General features: G+C 45.0%; 1 protein-coding gene across 2 annotated transcripts in view; it reads right to left on the minus strand.

The window, feature by feature from the left end:
• PARP1 (poly(ADP-ribose) polymerase 1) overlaps positions 1 to 25,246 on the minus strand; it is a 210,030-nt gene extending 184,784 nt beyond the window's left edge. For both annotated transcript variants that reach the window (XM_030195730.1, XM_030195729.1), the window contains exons 1-3: positions 24,865 to 25,246; positions 7,687 to 7,849; positions 2,645 to 2,763 (exon numbers count right to left, since the gene is read on the minus strand). In XM_030195730.1, the coding sequence (XP_030051590.1) occupies positions 2,645 to 2,763; positions 7,687 to 7,849; positions 24,865 to 24,990 (408 nt within the window). In that variant the 5' untranslated portion in view covers positions 24,991 to 25,246. The remainder of the gene's footprint in view (positions 1 to 2,644; positions 2,764 to 7,686; positions 7,850 to 24,864) is intronic.
• Between the last annotated feature and the right edge of the window lie 2,683 nt (positions 25,247 to 27,929).

Here is a 27,929-nt window from a genome sequence, read left to right on the forward strand (position 1 = left end):
AGACAAACCCCGAGGCTGTGTCGAACCGGACCCCCAAATATTCTAGAGATTGAGGGGGGGGGGGGGGGGTCAGGTGACTTTTGGGTATATTGACGACCCAGCCCAGAGATTGAAGTAGTGAAAACTGTGGAAAATTTCAAAATGGCGGATTTGTGCCAAAAACGTCCCGATCACAGGTCCTCCCCGGAGGAGCTACAAGACTCTCTTACCTCACCAGACCGAGTCACATAGCTCCGGTCACGCTGCACAGACAGAAGGAAGCCTCAGAATCACAGCACTAACAAGCGCGTTTTTTTTACGCTGTGAGGAAAGCTAGAGGCAAAAGCTACAGAGGCACTCCGGAGGTCCAGGAGAGTGGGAAAGGCAGGGAAAGGACATACCAATGTGCCTGCATCCACATAGAAGAATATGGGAAAGGCAGGGACAGGGCAAACCTATATGACCGCATCCACATAGAAGAGTGTGGGAAAGGCAGGGACAGGGCTAACCTATGTGCCTTTAAAGTGAAGCTGCAATAGCCACAACACCCCTGCTACAACTGGCAAAAGCCCAGGAGCCACCCCAGGCAGATTTTTGAAGGAGCTGAATAAGCTGCGTCCAACCCTGCTGGGGAGATAGAGAATACTGAGAGGCAGATGGAGCTAGCTGGCCAAGAGGCATTATGGTTTTTCAGTGCTATCTCCCCCTGCTGGTAGGTGGACACAACCCATTCATAATGGATTCATCTGCTTGATGACAAGGAACGATGAAGGGGAGGGGAGGGCAGGGGAGAGAGGAGGGTTGCTGGATAGGGATCGGGGGAGGGGAGATTTGCTGGACATGGATGGATGGAGGTGAGAATTATTACATTTTGCAAAACACAAATCTCGCCCATTTTAACGGGCTTAACGGCTAGTGTGTATGTATATATATATATATATATATATATATATATATTTATTTATTTATTTATTTCAGATCGCTCCAGTAGGTGCCCTGACAACATGCACATTTAACTTACTAATTCTTTCAAGAGAAAAAAACCAACAGAACAAGCTGGAAGATACTATCACACCACCGACAGGGATGGTCACACCAGCTACAAAATGCTCACGTCCTGCTGCCTCAGCAGTTTTTGCCTGTACCACACCACACACACGAAATCCCATTTCATCTCCCATCTAATCCAATGAATGCACTTACAAGCTGAAAGCTATTCTGTATTCCACTGCCCCCCAAAATAATGAGACCACGCAAGTTACTAAGGGGATAAAAGCACATCGAGCCTGCCAAACTACATCAAGTGACACACCAAGCCAGTCAGGTTTTCAGGATACCTACAATGAATATGCATGAGAGAAATTTGCATACAGGGGAGGTAGAGCATGCAAATCTCCCTCATGCATATTCATTGTGGGTACCCTGAAAAATCTGACTGGCTGGATGAGTCCCAAGGACTATACATAAGCGTTGCCATACTGGGACAGACCAAAGGTCCATCAAGCCCAGTATCCTGTTTCCAACAGTGGCCAATCCAGGTCACAAGCGCCTGGCAAGATCCCAAAACAGTAGAATACGTTTTATGCTGCTTAACCTAGAAATAAGCAGCATAAAATGTATTGTACTGCATTGGGTTGAGAACCCCTGATCTACACTGGAGAGATTCCAGCTGATTGACTAATTCTGTATTCATTTCCAACACCTCTTTCCATACTCAACAGCCCTCACCAAAGCAGAAACACTGGAAATGGGCATGCTCCAAAAATACTACCTGGAACAGAAAAGCTTTAAAAGCCTCACAAACCTCCTCCCCGCCCCTCTTAGAGAAGCAGCTTAAGACTTTACTCCCCACAGATGCAGACACAGTGCAATCAAACGGAGCTGCTCAGCAGAAAATAAGACAGCAATGCAGCACTAGGCAGTGGTTACCAAACCTTGGTCCTCGAGGCACCCCAGCCAGTCAGGTTTTCAGGATCTCCACAATGTTTTCAATCTCCCTCATGAATATTCATTGTGGAGATCCTGAAAACCCGACTGGCTGGGGTGCCTCCAGGACCAGGTTTGGGAACCAGTGCTCTAAAGGCATTTCCAAGGTACACACTCTATAAGTGCTGTGCAAAATCGTGTTTCTCTTCCTCAGCCAAAGTGAAAGTTGCAAAGAGGGATCAATGAGAAGGAGGAAGAAGAGAAGCAGAGAACCCCAGGAAATAGGGGAAGAGAGGCGGCATCTGCTGGAGGGGGGGGGGGGGAGGGAGGGGAGAAGAATGAGCAACAGCAGCTCCCACGAGGTTGGGCCTCTCTGCTCTCCTTCCCAGTCAGAGTGGCTCTCTGCTGGCTGGGCCTGCTCTTTTGCTTCCTTTGGGGTGAGGACCCTCCACCCCCCAAAGCCTTTCACCAACCTGCCACAACCTGCTTGGCTTTCTGAATAGGAAAGCCTGAACAACACCAGAAGCAGCAGTGAGTTCTTGCTGTTCACTTCTGCTCCTACACCCTGTACGTATGGCGTGTGCAAGCACATGACGAAAGTGACGCATATGTGAATGTTGCAATTAACACGTTTACAGATGGATGGACAGACACACTCTCCAGAGACTCTTACTCTAGTGAAACACTACTAAAAAGAATTCAGGAAAAAAAAATCTGCTTTCAGGTTTCTGTCCCTTACCTTTTCTATCTTCTGGAAACAGCCTTTGCAAGTGCTTCTGTTCGACCTGGCATATTCCACAGCAAAACCGGCCACGGTCTTCTGTGCCTTGCCCCCTCCTTTCCGACCACCCCCTGGCTCTAAGAAATCAAGACATCAGAAAGCTTTAGAAAAACCACTATCCCCTTCACCATGCCAGCGAGTTGCAGCATAGCAAAATTGCAGGGAGGAAGCCAAATGGAAAATGCTTCTTTACCGAGAAGGTGGTAAGTGCCCAAAACACTCTATCAGCACATCAGTGGCAAACACAACCACTGCACAAGTTAAGCATCACCAGAACTTGACAGCCTCTTCCATCTGTTGTCATGATCCAATAGCTTTTTTTCACTTTTTATTAAAAATTCTATTAAAACTTCTTGTCACGGATAAACCATGGAGCGAGGGGAAAGAGAAGGGCCAGCAGTAGCCTATATTGTACAGGTGTCCTAGGGTGTGATCTGCTAAGTTCCACATTTAAAACTTCAGTTTTGAACTTAACAGATACACTGTGGATCTTCCTCTGTCGTCATTTACTACTAGTACTAATCATTTCTATAACGCTACTAGACGTACGCAGCGCTGTACACTTGAACATGAAGAGACAGTCCCTGCTCGACAGAGTATACAATCTAATTAGGACAGACAGACAGAACAAACAAGAGATAAGGGAATATTAAAAGTGAGGATGATAAAATAAGGGTTCTGAACAAGTGAATAAGGGTTAGGAGTTAAAAGCAGCATCAAAAAGGTGGGCTTTTAGCTTAGATTTGAAGACGGCCAGAGATAGAGCTTGACGTACCATCTAAGGAAGTCTATTCCAGGCATATGGTGCAGCAAGAAAAAAAGGAACAGAGTCTGGAGTTAGCGGTGGAGGAGAAGGGTGCAGATAAGAGATTTACCCAGTGAACGGAGTTTTACAGAACGGGGAATGGGAGGAGTGAGAGTATCCAGAGCAGAGGAGAGAATAGTATTATAGGAAGAGACAGCCTCATTGACAGACTTAGATAACATAGTGGTAGAGAAGAGATTTGAAACACTGGAGGACAGAGTAGAAGGGTCAATAGCCTGAAGATTTCTAAATGTATTGGTTAAGATTAGACGGGACTGGGGAGGAGGGTGTTTAAGTGTGAAAGTTATCAGATGATGGTCAGATAGGGGAAAAGCAGAGGCACAGAAGCTGGAGAGTGAGCAGTTTGAGAAGAGGGTAAGATCAAGACAGTGGCCATTCTGGTGAGTGGGGGCAGTGAAGCATAGTTGAAGATTGAAAGAGGATGTTAAAGCGAGAAACTGAGAAGCATAAGAGTCAGAGAGGGATCATTAGCATGAATGTTGAAATCCCCAAGAATGAGGGAAGGAAATGAAGGTTCAAGAAAGAAGGAAAGCCAGGCGTCAAAGTCAGTGAGAAAGGAAGAAAGGGACTTATCAGGGGATCAATAAATGACTGCTACTCAGAGAGGCAGAGGAGTGAATAGATGAATGGAGTGGACTTCAAAGGAAGAAAAGCAGTGAGACTGAGGTGGAAAAAGAGGTTGAAATCTACAACAGGTGAAAGTAGATCGACACCACCTCCACGGCAAACTGGGCGAGGAGTATGGGAGAAAAGATAACTTCCATGGCATAGGGCCACAACTGAAGCAGAGTCTTCAGGGCAAAGCCAAGTTTCAGTTAGGGCAAGCAGATGGAGAGAACGAGAGATAAACAGGTCATGGATGTAGGAAAGTTTGTTACAGACAGAACGGGCATTCCACAGAGCACACGAGAAAGGCAGGCAAGAAGAGGGGAGGAGAGTAACAGAAACATTTATTATGTTATGTTACCTTTAAAATCAGTTTAACTGCAGAGAGACGCAGTGGTATACAATTTCCAAAACTATCAGATTTCTTCATCTAGCTGCAAACCATTAAAAAGCGTAAGAGTACATCTTTTATGCAGGGGCGTAGCTGCTATGGGGCCACGGGGGCCTGGGCCCCCATTGATTTGGCCCTGGACCCCCCTGCCGACGACCCTCTCAACCCCCCCTCCCGCCGCCAACCCGCCGCCTTTGCTGGCGGGGGACTCCAACCCCCGCCAGCAAAGGTAGGCGACAGCGGGCGGGGGGGGGGGGGGGTCAAAGTTGTTGGAGGTGTTGGCAATGGCGGGGGGGGGGGGGGGGGGTGGCAGCGTTGGCGGTGGGCGGGGCTAAAACGTGCCCCCTCACCTCAGCTCTGGACCCCCCTACCGCTGAAGTGCGGCTACACCCCTGCTTTTATGACCTGGGCTTCGAGACCGTGAAAATTCATTCACATCTATAAGAGGGTTGCAATCTATTTATAGTTCATTAAGGTGCTTATTTACTAACCCTGCACTAATGCATTTGCAAAATGTGTGGGTGCAGCTAGAAGGAAAGTACTAAATAGAGATTATGACTAATTATTTCTGGGTTTGCAAACCCAGTGCAACATGAGTATAGCTTTTCTTGGGGGAAGTTACACATGAACTGATGTTCCATGGAAGTCAGTTAAAAGGGGCCAACCCAATCGCTGAAGTGACGCCTTTGAGAAAAACTCCTGGAGGCCTCTGCCCAGGGCCGCCGAGAGGGGGGACAGGGGGGACAAAATTCCCCGGGCCCGGGCCTTCAGGGGGGCCCGGCGCCGGAGTCCCACCCCGCCCTCCATCATCAGGACCTCGCACCTCCTGGGGCCCTGCGGCGCTTCCTGTCGCTCCCTTCCTCGTTGCGACGCTCTCAGCTTCATTTTTTCCAGCCGCCCTGCATTTAAAAAGTTGCAGCGGCGGCGAAAACGCAGGCTTGCCTCTTCTTTAAGCCCTTCCCCTTCTCTTTCAGCGTGCACTGATGCAATTTCCGGTTTCCGCGAAGGCAGCACACTGCACACTGAGAGAGAAGGGGAAGGGCTTAAAGAAGAGGCGAGCCTGCGTTTTCGCCGCCGCTGCAACTTTTTAAATGCAGGGCGGCTGGCCTGGAAGGAAGGAAGGGCTGTCCCTCGTTGTCTTCATTTGTGGGTAGCATTTTTATTTATTCTCACTTATATTTTCAAGCATAGGAATGTACACAGAGGAAGTATAATAACGGAACAACTTTTTGTAGTAATGTGTCATTTGGAGGGGCTGTTTATAGGGACTCCCTAGGTGTTGTATTCGTGCAGGCATTTTTTTTCTCCTGGTAAAGGGTCACTAAAACAGACATCATTTATGAGATTCAGGTGCTGAACACTTAGAGTTTTTATCTGCTTATTTATTTACTTATGATACTTATGTGCTGGAAACCTGAGGGCACAGTTGGGGCTGGGAACTGAAACTTGGGGGAGGGGGTGAAAAGGGGGATAAGTTGGGGCAAGTCACTGGACAGGGAGGGAAGGAGGCCCGAAGGAGGGAGGCAATCTGCTGCTGCTACAGTGCCTTCACATGGAGGTGAGAGGCACTGTGATTTCAATGCAGGAGCCTGCTGGTGCGCAGAGGGGGGACGGGTGGTGGGGGAGCGGTGGCGACCTTGGGGGGGGGGGGGCCCGGGGGGTGACCTTGTCCCAGGCCTGGCCCAGTCTCTCGGCGGCCCTGCCTCTGCCTTGCATCTTCCAAAAGACTCCCCTCCCTCGAGTTCTCTCCTTCAGACCCCCACTTCCTAAAGTTCAAGCTTTGAAATCCCCAGGAGTGTAGCAAGGGTAAGGGTCTGCCAGCAGTGCCATTTTGGTAATAGGGGAGAGTGGGGATTGCTCCTAACCTGACTAGACCCCAGGGATTTCAAGGTATGGTTTGGGGGACTTGGGCATTGAAAGCCTGATGTGCCACTGGGACCACAAAACATTTTTCTCCAATGGGGAGTAGGTACATCTATGATCCTATAAGACCCCAAGGTGGGGGCTGCCATGCCTTCTTGCCACAGCTAGGAATAAACACTTTGTAGAGATGGCGAAAAGCCAGGCAAGTTACCATGACAATTACTCCAGTATGGCACTCGGGTACTACAGTTTAGTGAATCCAGCACCACAACAAGCCATTACACATAACTTTAGCAAACAGACCCCTTGGTTCAGGCGTGACAGTCCTCAGCATAGAACCATGCATTAGAGTTACTTACATCTGGAAGCCCAAGTGCAACTATTCCGGGGGTAAGTTGATATACCTTTTATACAGAAAAAAATGAGAAAGAAGAGACAGACTGACAGGGCTCACCATCTTCCATCTGCTCGAGACTGAGAATACCGGATTCTTCAACCTAGCAAGGGCTCTTACTGGCTCTCTTGGAAGAGTCAGAATTCCCAGTCTCCACCTGCTGGAAGGCGTGCACAACCCATCAGTCAATCGCTGGGCCTGTCCGGAGGGACACCAAGGAAGATGCTGATTTCCACCTGTCAAATTAGATTACGCCTAAACGTATGTGCAATGGAAGCGGGCATATACTTGTATAGTAGATGTGCTCAGGGGAGGACTGTGGTCATAGTTTACATACATAGTTCATAGAATACAGACATATGTGCATCCTTTCTGCACTTACGCCTTCTTCCGAGAAGGTGTGGTTCTACTTGTGCTCATATTTTATAGGCACACAGGCTTCCACAACACCCCCAGTCCTGACAGCAAAAACCAGGCCTGAACCAAACCCAGCCCCACTGTATTTTTTCTCCCCAGTACCACCCGTCTCCCCATACACCACAAGCAAACTGCAAATATTATAATACAACAATTCATCAAAGCAATAGAAAACACTAAAACAGTTTCAGAATCATGAAAAAAAAAAAAAAAAAAGTTAAAATAGCCATGCTTTACAATGCTCTCAGTGGAAGAAAGACGTAACAGATGTAGTCAAATATCCAACAGGCCCCAATAAACTGAAGGACAAGAAATCACACAGAAGCAGAGCTCTCCTTATTCTATACTGTCCATGAGTGTGGTAACGAGGACTTTTAATTAGGCAAAAGCATGTCCTCTATTATAGCCTGATGGACAGTACAAACCAAAGTCTCATTTCAAAGCACTGGGCCTTGAAACAGACCCAACTGCTTCTGACATGAGGGCACCAGCCCTGTACATACCCGCTGATGCTCCGCCGTTGTCAATGGCTTTTTTGATTTTCTCCTGATCCTCCCAGCGCAGCTCTGGAAATCCATCCACATCGCTAGTGGTCAACATGCCAACCTTTTTCCAGAAGCAGGCATAGTGATGCCAATGTGGCACCTTCCCATCAAACATAGGGGACTGGAAGGAAACAAAATGTGAAAATGTCACTTATTTACTGTCAAAAAGAAAAGGCAGATTGCAACATTCCTTTCTACAAAGTGAGAAATTTAGTCATACATGTTCATTTCCTTTCCTTTAGTCTGCTGGTTACATCAGACTGACTAGTGGGTTGTTATCTCCTCCAATCAGCAGATGATGGGAAGGGAAATGGGACTTGATATACCACCTTTCTGAGGATTTTGCAACTACATTCAAAGCGGTTTACATATATTCAGGTACTTATTTTGTACCAGGGGCAATGGAGGGTTAAGTGACTTGCCCAGAGTCACAAGGAGCTGCAGTGGGAATCCTACTCAGCTCCCCAGGATCAAAGTCCACTGCACTAACCACTAGGCTACTGAATTTCCCAGTCATGTCACTGGTAGAAAGGGCTGTGCTCTGAGGAAAGCTCCAGTACGCTTCTGCCAAAGCAGTAGAAGGTCCCTTAAACCACACCCATGCCCCGTGAACCAGTACAGCTATAAATCAATTGAAAGATGTTGCGCAAAAACCTGATAAGTCCACTTTAGGGATAAACTGAGATTTTCTTACAAAAAGAAAAAATTAGTTCTTACCCAATAATTTTCTTTCCATTAGTCCCGGGAGATTAATCCAGAAACTTGTGGGTTATGCCCATCTACCAGCAGGTGGAGACAGAGAGAACGCAGACCTATGTCATATAGCCCAATGGGCAGCAGCCTCGTCTCCAGTATTGTCAATACCAGAGCACTGCCAGTAAACCAACAAATGTAACAATCTCCTGCCTCACCCGAATATTTTCATCTCACCGTCTTCTCGTTGCTGTTTTTTCTTTAATAAAAACTTTAATAACACAAAGCAACTCAACCATATAGCACAACCTGAGGGAGGAAAATGCCCCCCCCCCCCCCACCCGAGGACAAGAAACTACTGTCCTGAACCAGACAGCACCGATTCCCAGTACCAGAAAGAGAACTACAAAGTATGCCAATTGCTCTGCTCCAAAACCATTCCCTTCCAGAAACCAAACCAATAAGGTGGGGGGAGGGGGGAGGAGGGAGAAGGGCCTCTGGATTGATCTGTTAGGACTAATGGAAACAAAATTATCAGCAAGAACTAATTTTTCCTTCCACAGCGTCCCACAGATCAATCCAGAGACTTGTGGTATGTATCAAAGAAGTCCTTACGTAGTGCGGTGTAGAAGCAAAACGAGCACTATGAAACACTATTTCTTTTTCCATATAGCAAAGGTATATGGGATTATAATACCTGGCACTACACAGCATTAATAACCCAACTCCACAAATGCAGTCCTAAACTTATTCCATCTTATAATGCAAAGCCTGTTCCTGGCTGAAGCTGCAACCTTGCATACAGACAAAGACTGTTGACATGGGTCCTGAGATGCTACAATAACAAGGTATTATTAGCATCGATGACGTGGCCAGAACAGCCAAGGACTCCTGGAATTACCTTTGCAGCTGGAGAGACGCTATGGCTGGCAAATCGCACATTGTTTATGAACCCCCGACTTCCTGTCAAAGTGATTCCTTCAGTGTGGTGCCAGCGAGACAAAATAGTTGACCCTTGAAACCACAATATTTGGTGTAAACAAAGTTATGTGTGCATCACCCACAAAAGCCAGAATGTACGTTATCAGCACAGCTGTAGCCTATGATTTCTATACAAAAAGGGACTCTTATCTGAGGCAAGGGCTGCTGTGTTGACATCCCACCCGAGGGGCGGACCTACATTGGACCTGACCGATCATCTGAGGACCACGCTGCCATCTACAGGTCTGCATCAGGTTATATGCGCACCTTGTTCCTTCATACTCATATCTGGTAAAACGAAATAGTGCCAGACCCCTGAGAGAGAAACTACACTGGCTTTAAACTAAGAGAACGAATTGCGTTCAAGGTCTGCACTCTGGTTCATAAGATCATTTATGGTGAAGCTCCGGGGTATATGTCAAGTCTTATAGGCCTACCAATTGTACTAGATCATCACGTACGTTCCTGAATCGCCATTATCCCAGCTGCAAAGGTCTAAAATATAAATTAATATATGCTTCCAGTTTCTCCTATATAAGCACGCAAATATGGAATGAATTACCAAAATACATAAAAACACATGACAAATAATTTCCGAAAATTACTGAAAACCAACCTATGCAAAAAGGCATATCACAAAGATCCATCCTAAACACCGGTAAGAAATTTCCACCGGAGCTACACAAAACGTAACCTTTAACTTTCTGATTGTTCAAACTAACCTATTCACGATTGAAGTTTATTATTTCTGTTTGTTCAAACTGATTTATCACGATTGAAGTTTAATCTTATACCTTTTACTTCTCAGCATGAAAATTAACTTTCTTTACCTGAATATCTAATCCACTGTCACCTCCATCTTAACTATGTATTTTCTCTTTTCCGGAATTGGTGATCACCAATACGGAACAATGTAAGCCACACTGAGCCTGCAAATAGGTGGGAAAATGTGGGATATAAATGCTATAAATAAATAAAATATACGTGCTGTGGGTTCAGAGTGACTCTCCTTCACTTCAGAGTTTAGTTAGGGATTTCTGTGCATTTGCTCTAAGCCAGGGGTAGGCAACTCCAGTCCTTGAGAGCCGCAGGCAGGTCAGGTTTTCAGGATATCCGCAATGAATATGCAGGAGATAGATTTGCAAGCACTGCCTCCATGGTATGCAAATCTATCTCCTGCATATTCATTATGGATATCCTGAAAACCTTACCTGCCTGCGGCTCTCGAGGACCGGAGTTGTCTACCCCTGCTCTAAGCCATTTTTACAATAAGACCTCATGTATATCAATCTAGCAAGATGTTGAATAACCTTCCAGTATCCACAAGAAGTAAACTTAATTATTTAGCATTTCGAAAATTGCTAAAGGCCCATTTATTTAATGAGTATTTAGATTGATTCCATTAGTTCTTTTTTAACCGACTATTTTAGTTGCAACCCACTTTGATTCTCTGGTTGAAAAAGGCAGGATATAAGTGCTGGATTGGACTGGACTGGATTGAAGAGAGGCTATAAAAATGGTGGATGCTGTGGAGGGAAGGGGCTGTAAAAAAAAGTGGACACTGTGTGAGTGCAGGAAGAGGGACTGGAAAAAATATGGTGTGTGGGTGCAGAGAGGAGGCTGTAAAAAAGATGGATGCTATGGGTGACTGGGAGGGGGGGCTGAGGATAATATGCATTGTATCTACGTACAGAGAGGGGACTGTAATATTAGTTAAACTATTACAATCACTTGCAGAATTTGCAAATCTTGTGTGAATTTTTATTTTTTTTAGTGCAGAATTCTAGCAGGAGTATAATATGTAGAAGCTGAAAAAGATAATTCAAAATTGCTTAGAGCAGCGCTGCAGAAGACTAACATAAATAGGAAAGGAGGTATGGTAGTCCCTGAACGAATTTCAGAGGACTGTGTTTTGTAAGGAACCAGCTAAACTAAAGGTGGACAAAGCGATGAAGCCAGATGGCATACATGTGAGGGTAATGTAGGAAGTTCTAGCGGCTCCACTGGCTGACCTTTTCAATGCTTCTCTGGAGTCAGGAGTGTGAGTATTGCATTCAGTTCCAGTTGCCGCATCTCATAAGTATTGGCATACTGGGACAGACCAAAGGTCCATCAAGCCCAGCATCCTGTTTCCAACAGTAGCCAATCCAGGTCACAAATAACCTGGCAAGATCCCAAAAAAATATAATACATTTTATAAGGCTTATCCTAGAAATAAGCAGTGGGGTTTCCCCATTTTAATAATGGTCTATGGACTTTTCCTTTAGGAAGCCGTCCAAACCTTTTTTAAACTCCGCTAAGCTAACCGCCTTTACCACATTCTCTGGCAACGAATTCCAGAGTTTAATTACACATTGAGAGAATTTTTCTTCACTCAGATTCGTTTTAAATTTACTACTTTGTGAAGCTTGCCAGGTGCTCTTGGCCTGGATTGGCCGCTGTCGTGGACGGGATGCTGGGCTCGGTGAACCTTTGGTCTTTTTCCAGTGTGGCATTACTTAAGTACTTTGTAGCTACACCACGTGCCACTTAGTCTTAGTATTTTTGGAAAGCGTAAACAGACACTTCACATCTACCCATTCCACTCCACTCATTATTTTACAGACTTCTATCATATCTCCCCTCAGTTGTCTTTTCTCCAAGCTGAAGAGCCCCAGTCGCTTTAGCCTTTCCTCATAGGGAAGTCCCATCCCCTTTATCATTTTTGTTGCCCTTCTCTGTACCTTTTCTAATTCCACTATATCTTTTTTGAGATACTGCAACCAGAATTGAACACAATATTCGAGGTGCGGTCGCACCATGGACCGATACAAAGGCAATATAACGTCCTCATTTTTATTTTCCATTCCTTTCCTAATAATACCTAACATTCTATTTGCTTTCTTAGCCGCTACAGCACATTGAGCAGAAGTCTTCAACGAAGACACCTAGATCCCTTTCTTGGTCGGTGACTCCTAACGTGGAACCTTGCATGACGTAGCTATAATTCAGGTTCCTCTTTCCCACATGCATCACTTTGCACTTGCTCACATTAAACGTCATCTGCAATTTAGATGCCCAGTCTCCCAGTCTCGTAAGGTCCTCTTGTAATTTTTCACAATCCTCCCGTGATTTAACGACTTTGAATAACTCACTAGTTACTCCCATCTCTAGGACATTTATAAATATGTTAAAAAGCAGCGGTCCCAGCACAGAGCCCTGGGGAACCCCACTAACTAATGTTAAGTAGTAACTAGCATTCTCCATTGAGAATACTGACCATTTAACCCTACTCTCTGTTTTCTATCCTTTAACCAGTTTTTAATCCACAATAGGACAGTACCTCCTATCCCATGACTCTCCAATTTCCTCTGGAGTCTTTCATGAGGTACTTTGTCAAAAGCCTTCTGAAAATCCAGATACAGAATATCAACCAGCTCACCTTTATCCACGTTTGTTCACCCCTTCAAAGAAATGTAATTGATTGATGAGGCAAGATTTCCCTTCCCTTTGTCTCATTAATCCATGCTTTTGAATATGCTCTGTAATTTTGTTCTTCATAATAGTCTCTACCATTTTGCCCGGCACTGACGTCAGACTCACTGGTCTATAATTTCCCGGATCTCCTCTGGAACCTTTTTTTTTTAATCGGTGTTACATTGGCCACCCTCCAATCTTCTGGTACCACGCTCGATTTTAAGGATAAATTACATATTACTAACAATAGTTCCGCCAGTTCATTTTTCAGTTCTATCAGTACTCTGGGATGAATACCATCCGGTCCAGGAGATTTGCTACTCTTCAGTTTGTAGAACTGCCCCATTACATCCTCCAAGATTATAGAGATTTCATTCAGTTTCTCCAACTTGTCAGCTTTGAATACTGTGTAGCAGGATAAAAGGAACAAGTTGGCAGTGGATAGAAATAGTTTTAAAACAAATAGGAGTAATTTTGTTTTTCACTCAACGAATAGTTAAGTTCTGGCTCTCTTTGCCAGAGGATGGGGCTAACAGCGGTTAGCGTGTTTGGGTTGAAAAAAAGGTTAGGACAAGTTCCTGGCAGAAAAGTCCACAGTCTGTTATTGGGATGGACATGGGGAAGCCACTGTTTGCCCGGGGATTGGTAGAATGGAATGTTGCTACTATTTGGGATTCTGTCAGGTACTTGTGACCTGGACTGGTCACCGAAGGAAACAGGATACTTGGTTAGATGGACCATTGGTCTGACTCAATATGGCTATTCTGCTCTTCTCCAGTCATGTCGAACTGCATTATTAAGATCTTAGACCCTATGCTAATTTCTTTTCTGAGATTTGATACTAGGGTAGTTAGAACAGTCTCAGTGCTATAGCATGGTCTGAAACCTGAGTGTGATTTGTGTAGTAGGGAGAAATGTGAAAGGTTGTCCATATTTTGGCTGCTACTATTCCTTCCATCGCCTTTATCATCAAAAGAATGAAGGCTACTGGTCTGTAGTTTGTTATGGTGACTGAACTGTTTTTTGGTATTCGGTGTTAGGATAATACAGCCTTTATTATCAGGGAAAGTGCTGTGGAATAGTAGGAAGGAGATATGCTGCTGAAGCAGATTGATGAATATATTAAGAGCTTCCTTCATAAGGTAACCAAGACAAGGGTCTAGTATGCACTGTGAGGTTGAGTATTTTAGGAAGGGAGAAATTAGACCTTACCTGCTAATTTGCTTTCCTTTAGTCCCTCCGGACCGGACCAGGATTGGACTCTTGGGTTGTGCTCGCCTACCAGCAGGTGGAGACTGAGAAAAACTTGTGACTCTGGAGAGCCAATAAGAGCCCTGGTCATGTGACCCTAGCCTCAGTATTTGACTAACCAAGCAGAAAAGAAAGAGAGAAACCTTCTGTGCCGTATGGAATCCTAGCAGCCACAAATTCCTCGACAAAGCCGAGTACTAGAGCTCACCAGCAACTCTCACCAGAGAAGCGGTATGGCCCCTTTTGTATTAGAGCTCACCAACAACTCTCACCAGAGAGGTGGTATGGCTCACTTGTATTATAGCTCACCAGCAACTCTCACCAGAGAAGTGGTATGGGCCACTTGTATTATAGCTCACCAGTAACTCTCACCAGAGAAGTGGTATGGCTCACTCATATTGTAGCTCACCAGCACTAGAGAAGAGGTATAGCCCACTTGTAGTATAGGTCACCAGCAACTGTCCCCAGCGAAGTGGTATAGGCCACTTGTATCATACTTCACCCACAGCTCCCACCAGAGAAGAGGTATGACTCACTTGAAGTATAGGTCACCAGAAACTCTCACCAGAGAAGCGGTAAGGTCCCCTTAAAGTTGTACAGATACATACATACATACGTACACATATATAGCAGCAACGGAACCCACCCGCAACTCCAACTAGAGATGTGGCATGGGTCACTGAAAATGCTAAATATACAAGCTTGTTATTGTTGTTTTTGTTTTTTTTAATTATCTATTTATTTATTTTACTATTCCGCTGAAAAAATGACAAAACATGGGAGGGGTCTAGTCCGGTCCGGAGAGACTAAAGGAAAGCAAATTAGCAGGTAAGGTCTAATTTCTCCTTCCTTAGCGTCCCTCCGGACCGGACCAGGATTGGACTCTTGGGAAGTACCAAAGCAGTAATCTTACGGGAGGGACTGACATTGAGAACGCGGAAGAGTACCTGAAAACAGACTAGGATGAATACAAAGCCAAAAGCTTGAAGATCCAAGAGCCGCCATCAAACCAAATAGGATGACTACAAAAACAAACAAAAAAAACCTACAAGTCCAAGCGACGATGACTATTGTCCCCTACCTACTGCACTAGCTGTGCAGCGCGAAGGACAGGGAGACTCTAGAAAGAGAAAAGCTGCTGAAAGAAAGATTGCAAAGCTATAGGCAGAGCTGCCTCGAAACAAAAAATCTGCCAAGAATCCACCTCAGCTGAGAAAAATGGCAACAGGAATACTGAACTACCACTCCTACAGATATCCTAGCCGACCTAACAGCAGATTGGAAGAAAGAAAAAACTGACAGAGAGAAAGTACCTGATCACCTGAAACTAAAAAGGTGAAAACAAGAGTACAATTAAATAAATTATCATAGCCAAAAATGCTATGCAGGAGAAGAAAGCATCTAAATCCCTGCCGCCAAGCTGACTAAAGGTGCAAATAAAGTGCCAGCCGCTGCAGTTTCACAATATAGAGAAAACATATCTCAGAGCGCAATTGAAATGAGATAGAACAATCATCTGTAGCTGCTGCCTCTGCAAGCAGATCACCTGAAATTCTTGCCGCAAACACCAATTAGAGGAAACGTGAATAAATGAAATGAAATGTAGACACTTGTTAATACCCTCATTAATACCTCTTATCATATTGAATTCCATAAACCACCAGACAGTTCTAGGAATAACATGTATAGAAAGATTGTCCGTTTAGGAATCTAGGCAGGTGCCCTTTGGGCTCGATGGGACATTTGACCTTTTCCGAGTGTGGTAATACACATGTACCTATGTAGAAAAATTGTCCACTGTCTATATTCTCGAGACATACCTACAGAGAGGATGCTCAATCTCAACCAGCAGACCAGAGTGCTGCACTCTAAAGACTACAAAGGCAACTGAGGGATTCCATCCGAGAAAAATAACCAGATAGGAGAGAATATATGAGAGGTGAGAGAATATCAGAGAGATGTAAAGAAAGTCATAACCCAAGAGAAAATATCGAGGAAAAAGATAGAGAAGAAGAAGACCGTAAGATCCCTGCTGCCAGAGGACATGTACTCCTGCCGTTGTCTTTGCAGCAAGAGACTAAGCGAAGCATACGTGAGGTCAAAGCGACAACAAAAAATTGTAGAAGAGGGACATCCCATTAAAGTACTATCCGCTGACAAAGCCCAGAAGATGCGAGTCTCTTCCCCTGAAAGAAGAGTGAAATCCAAGAGAAAAAATACACACAATGCGTTTTGTTTTTTTATTTTAAATCCAACCACATGCCATGTGAAGAGTAGATTCTTCATTGTACTTTGACAAATGACCTAAGCTACTGTTAAGGCATTGTCCGTCAGACTCTCACCACCTCGCTATCCAGTAGGGAAAGAAAAAACACTCTCCCAGAGTTAGGCAAATATTCCCATGTCCATGACATTGAAGAAGTGAAAAGTTGTCAAAGGAGACTACTGAGACTCGAAATATAATGAAGAAAAATTCCTTCTTGGGCGCTAGAAACAGAAAGTGGGATGCATGTAGAGAAGACAGAATACTCTGCTCCAGCTTGACTAAACAAAGAGAGAAAAGCAGAGATATGTAATGAAATCTAATGAGATCACATGAGAAATCAAAGGAGAGAAGAAATGATAAACCTGGCAACATTCACCACCCAACCTAGAGTCAGCAGAAAAATGCACCCCCCTGTGCGTGACATGACAACTCTGCCAATAAGACGTTCTGTCATGAACCGGTCGTCCAGGAAAGGATGAAACGAGGAGCCCTTGTTTTATGAGCACCGCTACGAAAGAGCAGGGCAATAAAACTGGTAATGTGGACCTTGTCATCATCCTCGCATCATGGTCTTTTCTCCTGCCATAGTGAGATATACGGACCCACACCCAATAGAGATGAATGTGGTAATTACAACCTGTATTGGGCCCAACGTAGTGATGGCAAAAATGCCCAGGAAGTGAAAACAAAATCCTCTTCCAAATGAAAAGAAGCTCTGGAGTGAGAGAGCAGAGCACGAAAAGAAAAAAAGAAAGGAAAAATATTATAAACGGAAAAAAGGTGGTGAATTTGTGCCATAGCCTTTCCGGTGAAGGTGGAGAATACAAGACTGTATATGACTGTAAGAAAGTATGAGACTGTATCTGACTCCAAGAAAGCTTGAGACAAGAACATAAGGTCTGTAAGCAAGAGAAAAAGATAGTAGATGCTATGAAAGGGCATACTGGACAAAAAACCAGAATGTGCACAATCTGTCAATGCTATATTTATTGCAGACTTGAGTGAAGGTCCAGATAAACTGCCAGCCGCTGCAGTTACACAATATACCCTTGAAACTCATATGATATCAGAAGAAACATCCAAGATCCTATGCCACACAAAGTATATTTTCTTTGGCACTTAATGACTCCCAAGATCCTTATGCAATACTAAATTACTAAATGTATAATCTCCTATATATTTTCATCATGCATGATGAAATGAAACATGGGATACAACTGCAACAAATAAATAAATATCCCCGAGCGCTTGACGCCAATTCGCGGGAAACTGAATTGAACAAAATGTATAAATGATTTGTTTTCTATAGAATGTTTGAACGTTTAGGAAGCTTACCAGACACCCTTGGCCTGGATTGACCGCTTTCGTAGCTAGGGAGCTGGACTCGATGGACTCTAGGCCCTTTTCCAGTGTGGCAGTACTACTATACATTATATATATATATATATATATATATACACACATATATATATACACATATATATACACACACAGACACATCTTACAGAAATAGCTCTGAAAAAACAATTGCACCACACTGCAGCTGTTTTTTTGTTTTTTTTTATAGAAAGTGCAGCTACTACTTAACTACTACTACTACTACTACTTAACATTTCTAGAGCGCTACTAAGGTTACGCAGCGCTGTACAAATTAACAATTAAGGACGGTCCCTGCTCAGAAGAGCTTACAATCTAAAGGACGAAATGAAATGAATGCCTGACTGCCACCATGCCTAAGGAAAAATTTAGAATACCTGAGATGAGAAAAAGAAAACATACTAATAAGGAAATCCTCCCCGTGCACTAGCTACGCACTGCCAAAAGGCAAACAGACTGTCCAAATGCAGTCTGTTTCGTCTGTCCAATTTAGACTGCAAGGTCTGTTGAGCAGGGACTGTCTCTCATGTTCATTTGTACAGCGCTGCGTAAGTAGTAGTAAACCAAAACATACAGTCATCCCCCTATAGGGGCCACCTAAGAATAAAAGCATAAGGGACAATCAAAATATTATTTTTAAGATATGAATAGCAGAACCAGACACACGCAGCACCGAATACCTTACATAGAGAGAACACTAGGTACTGAAGCTGAAAGTCTTTAGAAGAAAAAGACCCTGAGGGAAACACCTCTCTGCTGCAAATCTCCAGACTATCCCAGAAACAATATCTCCGTTCTTCTATAGTCTCGAAACTAAAGCATAATAAAAGCAACGCTTCCGCGGAAATGAAACTGCTGCTGCATTCAAAAATGGCGTCCTATCGCGCCAAAAGTAAAAAAGAACGAGGATCGAAGCAGAAAAACATGGAGGACATGAAGGCAGAGACGACGGCGACGAAGCAGGAAATAGCAAAAACTTTAGCCTCTCCTCCGACGCTGATAAATAGCACGTCTCAACATGAGCTTTGTCGACAGATCGGAGGAGACCGTGCCCGCGCCTAAGCGATTCTCGCCTTTTTTTTTTTTTTTAAATGTAAGAAAACTGAGGAAAATAATTGTGAAGAAAAAAAATCGCCCCTTTAAAGACACAGACACTGAATAATTCGCTAGTATTAATATATAAATATATCTACATATCCATATATATCTATATATACACACATGTATATACATATATATTTTAAAAGCTGAGCTAAGAAAGAGCTGACATCCAGCAAAAGTCTGGAGAAGGAAAAAGTTTCTTGTCTTAATTTCGTTTTCTTTTAATTCCTTTAGAGTAACAAATGGCTGCCTATTAAAAATGGCCAAACAATACAGCCGAGCTAGAAAAGAACAGTGCTGAAGAGAAATAAAATAGCAGTCTGTTTTGTTTTTTTAAACAACTGAGCTTGCTGGTTAAAAATGTGGGACTTTCCAGAGTGGCTGCCTCTCCCAGAGGCATACCCCTTTCTAAACAAAGGGTAGCCCTTCCCAGCTACGTATGGGAGATGGGGAGGGACCCGGGGGCACCCCGAGTTTAACACCCCCAGAGGCTGAAAAGAAAGAAAGGAAAAGAAATCCCTACCTGACCAGCGTCTAACAGAGAATTCCTAGGCACAGAAGAAGAGGTAGCATTATTAACCACTAAAAGAGAAAGATAAAGAGAGAGACTAATGGGCTCGCTTCCTACATGCTGGGAGACTGAGAAAATACTGAGGCTAGGGTCACATGACCAGGGCTCTTATTGGCTCTCCAGTCACAAGTTTTTCTCAGTCTCCACCTGCTGGTAGGCGAGCACAACCCAAGAGTCCAATCCTGGTCCGGTCCGGAGGGACGCTAAGGAAGCAGCGTTAAAGAGGTGGGCTTTTAGCCTGGATTTGAAAATGGCCAAAGATGGGGCTACACGTATAAGCTTGGGAAGTCTATTCCAGGCGTGAGGTGCAGCAAGATAAAAGGAACGGAGTTTGGAATTAGCAGTAGAGGAGAAAGGGACAGACAAGAGAGATTTATGCACAGAATGGCGTACTCGAGGGGGGGGGGGGGGGGAGAGGTACTGAGGAGCTGCAGAGTGAATGCACTTGTAAGTCAATAAGAGGAGTTTGAACTGTATGTGGACACGGATAGGGAGCCAGTGAAGTGATTTAAGGATAGGGCTAATGTGAGCATACTGACTCTGGCGGAAAATGAGTCGCGCAGCAGAGTTTTGGACTGACTGAAGAGGAGAGAGATGACTAAGTGGGAGGCTGGTGAGAAGCAGGTATTTCATGGTGTGTGATGCTTTATATGTATACCCGAGTTTGATATACAAAGGAGTCGGCAGAGGACTTGGAGCAGATAAGTTACTGTTTACAACTTGTAAGAACATGTAAGCTAAAACAGTCCATGGAATCCAGCTAATAATTAAGTGCTAGTACATCTGGCTCCAAATTTATTCAGCTTTTCTACCAAGACAGTAGTGTAAGGAGTGGAGGAGTGGCCCAGTGGTTGACTTTGGTCCTGGGGAACTGGGTTCGATTCCCACTTCAGGCACAGGCAGCTCCTTGTGACTCTGAGCAAGTCACTTAACCCTCCATTGCCCCATGTAAGCCGCATTGAGCCTGCCATGAGTGGGAAAGCGCAGGGTACAAATGTAACAAAAATAAAATAGATACTATTGGAGATTCTACATGGAATGTTGCTACTATTGGAGATTCTACATGGCTTTCAGTATCACAAGATATAAAAGACACAGATCTCTCTCAGTATTACGAAAGAGGTTTTAAAAGTGTTGAAATACTTAAAGACACCACAGAAGAGATAGACTTCCGGCGGCTAGCGCAGGAATGGTCAAGGGACTTAGGCTGTACACTTACTGAGGAAGAGTATAGGTCATATTTGAAATCTATCTACAAACAGCGGCTTTCCATTCCGCAAAGGGAGCGGCTAAATCGGTGGCTGCTCAGAACACATATATCTCCTCACAGAGCACAGAAAGCGGGGTTTGATACAACAGGAACATGCCCTAAATGTAACCAGGGTGCGGCCTCTCTTGGCCATATGTTCTGGAGTTGTCCCTATGCAGGGCGGTTCTGGAACCAAGTTATAAGGGGGATGGACCAACTATGGCACTGTACTCTTGTGTGGGAGCCTTCAATTTTATTTAATATCTTTAAGTACACTGCAGACCCCCCAGAGGGCTTCAGGGCATTTGCAAAGATGGCAATATATTTTGGAATAACTACCATTTTGCAATTTTGGAGAGCGAAAGAAGCACCCCCTCTACAGTTATGGCGCTCACAGTTAGTGAGACAAATGAGAATTGATAGGTGTGGAGTGCCTGATTTGGATAGTCCAGCGGGCCTTAGGTTTAGGGCACAGTGGGAGGCACTTTGGGTCACCCTCCCGTCCAGAGCGAGAAGTTTATTGCTGAATTTCTGACCTTTCTCCGGTGCCCTCTTTTGCCCTGCCATTAAACGGGGAGCCTGTTGGCGTGGACACAAGTTGTGTAGTACTCCTTGACAAGAGGACCCCTGGTTCAAACTATGACACACTGGCAGTCATCTTGGATATATAAGACATCATGACAGACATCACCACATTTGATATTTGTGAGAGACCCGAACAATACATATTGTTGAACCTGCAGGGAACCTAAAGGGAAAGGGTAGAGGGTGGACTAGTTGGATAAGAGGGCAAGAGAAGAGACACATCTCGCGGGCAATACGGGTTAAACACTTTACACATGTTGCTTTGGTATTAAAAGAAAATAGTGATAATGCCCAAGAAGCACTAGTTGACACTGGGAGGGAGGGAGGGAGGGTGGGAGAGAGGGGGAGAAATATAAATGTAATATTGTAATTTACTATGTTGACTGTGTGACATTGGATGGCATCCTTTTGTAATGCAATTTCTCTGACAAGTATTTGTTTAATTGTCCATATCAACTAATAATAAACAAGATTTAAACATAAAAAAAAGTGTTGAAATTGGCACTATGAAGAAATCTTTGAGAGGAGGGGCAGGTGGGCACCTGATCTGCGGTTAAGCATGATTCCGGTAAGAAGCAAGATTAGAGAAAAAAAAGTCCCTCTTCATAGACTTGTATGGGGACCAAATACTATATAAGAAGGGTGCATCAGAACTATCTTTGGAACGTTTTTCCCCAACGCATCTTGAAGGAGCTAAGCTCTGGCCGGTTGAACCCAGAATTGGTCCGATGAATGTACCGAACTAAAGTCCAGAAAGCCTGCGCAGCCACATTGGTGATCTGCAAGGGCCGACTTCTACATGGAATGTTGCTAGTGGAATAGCAACATTCCATGTAGAATCTCCAATAGTAGCAACAGTGGAGGAGTGGCCTAGTGGTTAGGGTGGTGGACTTTGGTCCTGGGGAACTGAGGAACTGAGTTCGATTCCCACTTCAGGCACAGGCAGCTCCTTGTGACTCTGGGCAAGTCATTTAACCCTCCATTGCCCCTGGTACAAAATAGGTATCTGAATATATGTAAACCGCTTTGACTGTAGTTGCAAAAACCTCACAAAGGCGGTATATCAAGTCCCAGTTCCCTTTCCCTGTTTGAGATTCTACATGGAATGTTGCTACTATTGGAGATTCTAGATGGAATGCTAATGTTGCTATTCCACTAGCAACACTCCATGTAGAAGCCTGCCCTTGCAGATCAGCAATGCGGCCGCGCAGGCTTCTATTTCTGTGAGTCTGACGTCCTGCAGGCTTCTACATGGAATGTTGCTAGTGGAAGAGTAGCCTAGTGGTTAGTGCAGCGGACTCTGATTCTGGGGAACTGAGTTCGATTCCCACTGCAGCTCCTTGTGACTCTGAGCAAGTCACTTAACCCTCCATTGCCCCTGGTACAAAATAAGTACCTGAATGTATGTAAACTGCTTTGAATGTAGTTGCAAAAACCTCAGAAAGGCAGTATATCAAGTCCCATGTCCCTTTCCCTATTTGAGATTCTGCATGGAATGTTGCTACTATTGGAGATTCTGTTGTTACTATTTGAGAATGGAATGTTGCTACTATTGGAGATTCTAGATGGAATGCTAATGTTGCTATTCCACTAGCAACACTCCATGTAGAAGCCTGCCCTTGCAGATCAGCAATGCGGCCGCGCAGGCTTCTATTTCTGTGAGTCTGACGTCCTGCAGGCTTCTACATGGAATGTTGCTAGTGGAAGAGTAGCCTAGTGGTTAGTGCAGCGGACTCTGATTCTGGGGAACTGAGTTCGATTCCCACTGCAGCTCCTTGTGACTCTGAGCAAGTCACTTAACCCTCCATTGCCCCTGGTACAAAATAAGTACCTGAATGTATGTAAACTGCTTTGAATGTAGTTGCAAAAACCTCAGAAAGGCAGTATATCAAGTCCCATGTCCCTTTCCCTATTTGAGATTCTGCATGGAATGTTGCTACTATTGGAGATTCTGTTGTTACTATTTGAGAATGGAATGTTGCTACTATTGGAGATTCTAGATGGAATGCTAATGTTGCTATTCCACTAGCAACACTCCATGTAGAAGCCTGCCCTTGCAGATCAGCAATGCGGCCAGCGCAGGCTTCTATTCTGTGAGTCTGACGTCCTGCAGGCTTCTACATGGAATGTTGCTAGTGGAAGAGTAGCCTAGTGGTTAGTGCAGCGGACTCTGATTCTGGGGAACTGAGTTCGATTCCCACTGCAGCTCCTTGTGACTCTGAGCAAGTCACTTAACCCTCCATTGCCCCTGGTACAAAATAAGTACCTGAATGTATGTAAACTGCTTTGAATGTAGTTGCAAAAACCTCAGAAAGGCAGTATATCAAGTCCCATGTCCCTTTCCCTATTTGAGATTCTGCATGGAATGTTGCTACTATTGGAGATTCTGTTGTTACTATTTGAGAATGGAATGTTGCTACTATTGGAGATTCTAGATGGAATGCTAATGTTGCTATTCCACTAGCAACACTCCATGTAGAAGCCTGCCCTTGCAGATCAGCAATGCGGCCGCGCAGGCTTCTATTTCTGTGAGTCTGACGTCCTGCACGTACGTGCAGGACGTCAGACTCACAGAAACAGGCCTGTGCGGCCGCGTTGCTGATCTGCAAGGGCAGGCTTCTACATGGAATGTTGCTAGTGGAGGAGTAGCCTAGTGGTTAGTGGGTTCAATTCCCACTGCAGCTCCTTGTGACTCTGGGTAAGTCACTTAACCCTCCATTGCCCCTGGTACAAAATAAGTACCTGAATATATGTAAACCGCTTTGAATGTAGTTGCAAAAACCTCAGAAAGGTGGTATATCAAGTCCCATTTCCCTTTCCCCCTTTCCCTTATGACATCACAATATCAGAAGTGAGCCAAGTATCGGGCAGCCATTGTGACATCACTGATGAGGTTGGCTCAGGCATTGGTAGAATGAGGCATTATGACATCACAGTATCAGCTCCAGTGGAGGAGTAGCCTAGTGGTTAGTGCAGCGGACTCTGATTCTGGGCAACTGGGTTCGTATTCCCACTGCAGCTCCTTGTGACTCTGGGCAAATCACTTAACCCTCCCTCCATTGCCCCATGTAAGCCACATTGAGCCTGCCATGAGTGGGAAAGCGCGGGGTACAAATGTAATAAAAATACTTTTATTACATTTGTAATAAAAATTACAAATTTTTATTTGCAAATAGGTGGGGAAATGTGGGGTATAAATGTAACAAATAAAATAAATGGTGCGAGGTCCGAGTACCCAAGGCTCCACCACCTTGTCCAAAACAGGATCTCTGGACTCTCCCTCTAGATCCTATTCTGTTCTCTTCCCACAGGCCACGTGTTACGAGAATGAAACAATAAACCAGTTCTATCCAACTCTCAAATAGCATCAGCCAGTTCTTCAGCGCAACTGAAAATGACAAATGAAAGGAAAGGCTAAGAGGGACCCGGGGGGGGGGGGGGAGGGGGGGTTGTTTGGGGGGAAATCCCAGTGTCACTGCACGCGCTGCCCTGCGCCTCAGTAGTCCACGTGAATCATCTTTAAAGGACAACGCGTGCAAATCGCCGGTCACCGAGCCTTGCTGCCCCCCCTCCCCCGCCCCCACGTGCTGCAGCGCGCGCTCCCACCTGCACCATGACGGCCATTCGCAGCGAGTCCTTGGCGATGTTCTCCCCGCATTTCTTGCACGAAGCTCGGCCGCTCTTGGCGTACTCGGCCCGGTAGAGCTTCTCGCCTCCCTCACAATCTTCCATGGTAACGGCTGTGGGGACTGAGAGAGACAAGAGACAGACAAACCGCCGCTGCTGCCCCTCGCGCACACTCAGCCGCCTTCAGCGCTGCAGGCGAAGGTAGTCGCTGGCAGAGCCGTCAACAGCAGCGCAGGCAAAACAGGCCGACTCGGGGCTGGACGTGATCGATTGAGCGGGTCTAAGTCACGGCTGATCACCTCGTCGCCAAGCAAAAAAATTGGCGCCAGATGTTGAACGTGTGCAAGGCAGGATCTGTGGAGGAGGGGGCGGGTCAGTAGGCGGAGCTTTAGTTCACCCAAAACAATAGCCAATGGGACTGCCTTTCCCTGGTTCCACTTGGATGGGCAGTGACGTAAAAGGTGGAGGACAAACCATAGTAACATAGTAGATGACGGCAGAAAAAGACCTCTATACTATAGTACATCCAGTCTGCCCACAAGATGATACACTCCTATGTGCTTTGTCTATGGTGTACAGCACTGGGTATGCCTTGTAGCGCTATAGAAATGAGAAGTAGTAGTACTTTTATACCTGACCTTGATTTGCTTCTGCCATTTTCAGGGCACAGCCCATATAAGTCTACCCTGCACTATCCCCGCAGCCCAACCACCAGCCCCGGCACAGACCGTATAAGTCTGCCCAGCACTATCCCCGCTTCCCAACCTCCAGTCCTGCCTCCCACCACCGGCTCTGGCACAGACCATATAAGTCTGCCCAGCAGACCCCAGCACTATCCCTGCCTCCAACCACCAGCTCTGGCACAGACCGTATAAGTCTACCCAGCACTATCTCCGCCTCCCAACCACCAACCCTGCCTCCCACCACCGGCTCTGGCACAGATCGTATAAGTCTGCCCAGCACTATCCCCACCTCCAACCACCAGTCCTGCCTCCCACCACCAGTTCTGGCACAGACCGTATAAGTCTGCCCAGCACTATCCCGCTTCCCAACCACCAGTCCTGCCTCCCACCACCAGCTCTGGCACAGACCGTATAAGTCTGCCCAGCACTATCCCCGCTTCCCAACCTCCAGTCCTGCCTCCCACCACCACCTCTGGCACAGACCATATTAGTCTGCCCAGCACTATCCCTGCCTCCCAACCTCCAGTCCTGCCTCCCACCACCAGCTCTGGCACAGACCGTGTAAGTCTACCCAGCACTATCTCCGCCTCCCAACCACCAGCCCTGCCTCCCACCACCAGCTCTGGCACAGACCATATAAGTCTGCCCAGCACTATCCCCATCTCCCACTACTGGCTCTGCCACCCAATCTCAGCTAAGCTCCTCAGGATCCATTCCTTCTGAACAGGATTCCTTTACGTTTATCCCACGCATGTTTCAATTCCATTACCGTTTTCATCTCCACCACCTCCCGCGGGAGGGCATTCCAAGCATCCACTACTCTCTCTGTGAAGAAATACTTCCTAACATTTTTCTTGAGTCTGCCCCCCTTCAATCTCATTTCATGCCCTCTAGTTCTACCTCCTTCCCATCTCCGGAAAAGGTTCGTTTGCAGATTAATACCGTTCAATGTTTGTTTATTTATTTATTTATTTGTTGCATTTGTATCCCACATTTTCCCACCTATTTGCAGGCTCAATGTGTCTTACAGACTATTGTTATAACATAGTCATTCCAGGATATCAGATACAATTGGGAATGTACAAAGATTAGGTAAGGAGCGAGAAGGAAGATGTTAGGCAGGTTAGTATGGAAGGTGGGCTTTTATAAGTGGAGGGTTGGTGAGGTAGTTTTGTAAGGCTATGGGTATATTTGAACATCTGTATCATATCACCCCTGTTTCTCCTTTCCTCCAGGGTATACATGTTCAGATCAGGAAGTCTCTCCTCATACGTCTTGTAACGCAAATCCCATACCATTCTCGTAGCTTTTCTTTGCACCGCTTCAATTCTTTTACATCCTTAGCAAGATACGGCCTCCAAAACTGAACACAATACTCCAGGTGGGGCCTCACCAACAACTTATACAGGGGCATTAAAAGATTTAGATTTTTTTTTTTACTTATTTGACAGCTTTTTAATTTATTTAAAAGTTCCTCCTATCTAGATATAAATATCATGAAATAAAAATTAAATATCACTAAAACAGATTTAAATAATTATTATTGCTCATCTTTAGAAGAGACTGAAAGAAAGGATCGGGACAGGGGTCTTAGCGTATGGTTCAGTACATCTCCTTATGTTTAGAAAACAGCATAGTGGTACCTCCCAATCCTCGAGTAATTTAATATGCAGTGTGCCATGTATATGAATATTGAAGAGTACTGGTATAAATGAGTATATATAAAATTGATTTCAATATATATCCATGTATATATGTGCACATTGGGTTTGGAGTTAAAACTAATTAGAATTGATTACTATCAGAGCAGCCACGGTAGGCTTTGGTGTATGTACATACACGACCTAAGGAGGTGGAACACCTAATGTGCTATGATGGTTCCATCTGTGACACTGCCACATATTCCTTTTGGGGATATAATGGTTGGAACGAGTACGGACTTTGTGAGGTTAATTTGAGCTTATTGGTAATTGGGTACGTTCTGAGTTACAGTTTTGGATAATAGTTAGGCTCAGGAAGTTATTTAGATTTTCTTCCAGAAAATTATTGCATTGATTAAATTTAACTGCCAGACCCTCAACCATTCTTCTAACATTCAGAGATCCCTTCTCATCGTTTCTACTCCCTCCAGGGTATCCACTGAATTGGCTATTTTCGTGTCATCTGTAAACTTCTGGAACACTCTCTGTGCTGTAAACTTTCTCCTCTTCCATCCATATCGTCCGCACCCTTCTATCTATAATTTTTCCTCCCCTCTCTCCATTCAGCATTTCCTCCCTCTCTCCCCTTCAACCTGGTATCTTCCGTTTCCTGGGCTGCTTCTCCCAGTGAACAGCAGCAGCGGCAAAAACAAGAAAAGCC

This window comes from Microcaecilia unicolor, chromosome 3 (assembly GCF_901765095.1).
Source record: "Microcaecilia unicolor chromosome 3, aMicUni1.1, whole genome shotgun sequence".
NCBI lineage: Eukaryota > Metazoa > Chordata > Amphibia > Gymnophiona > Siphonopidae > Microcaecilia > Microcaecilia unicolor.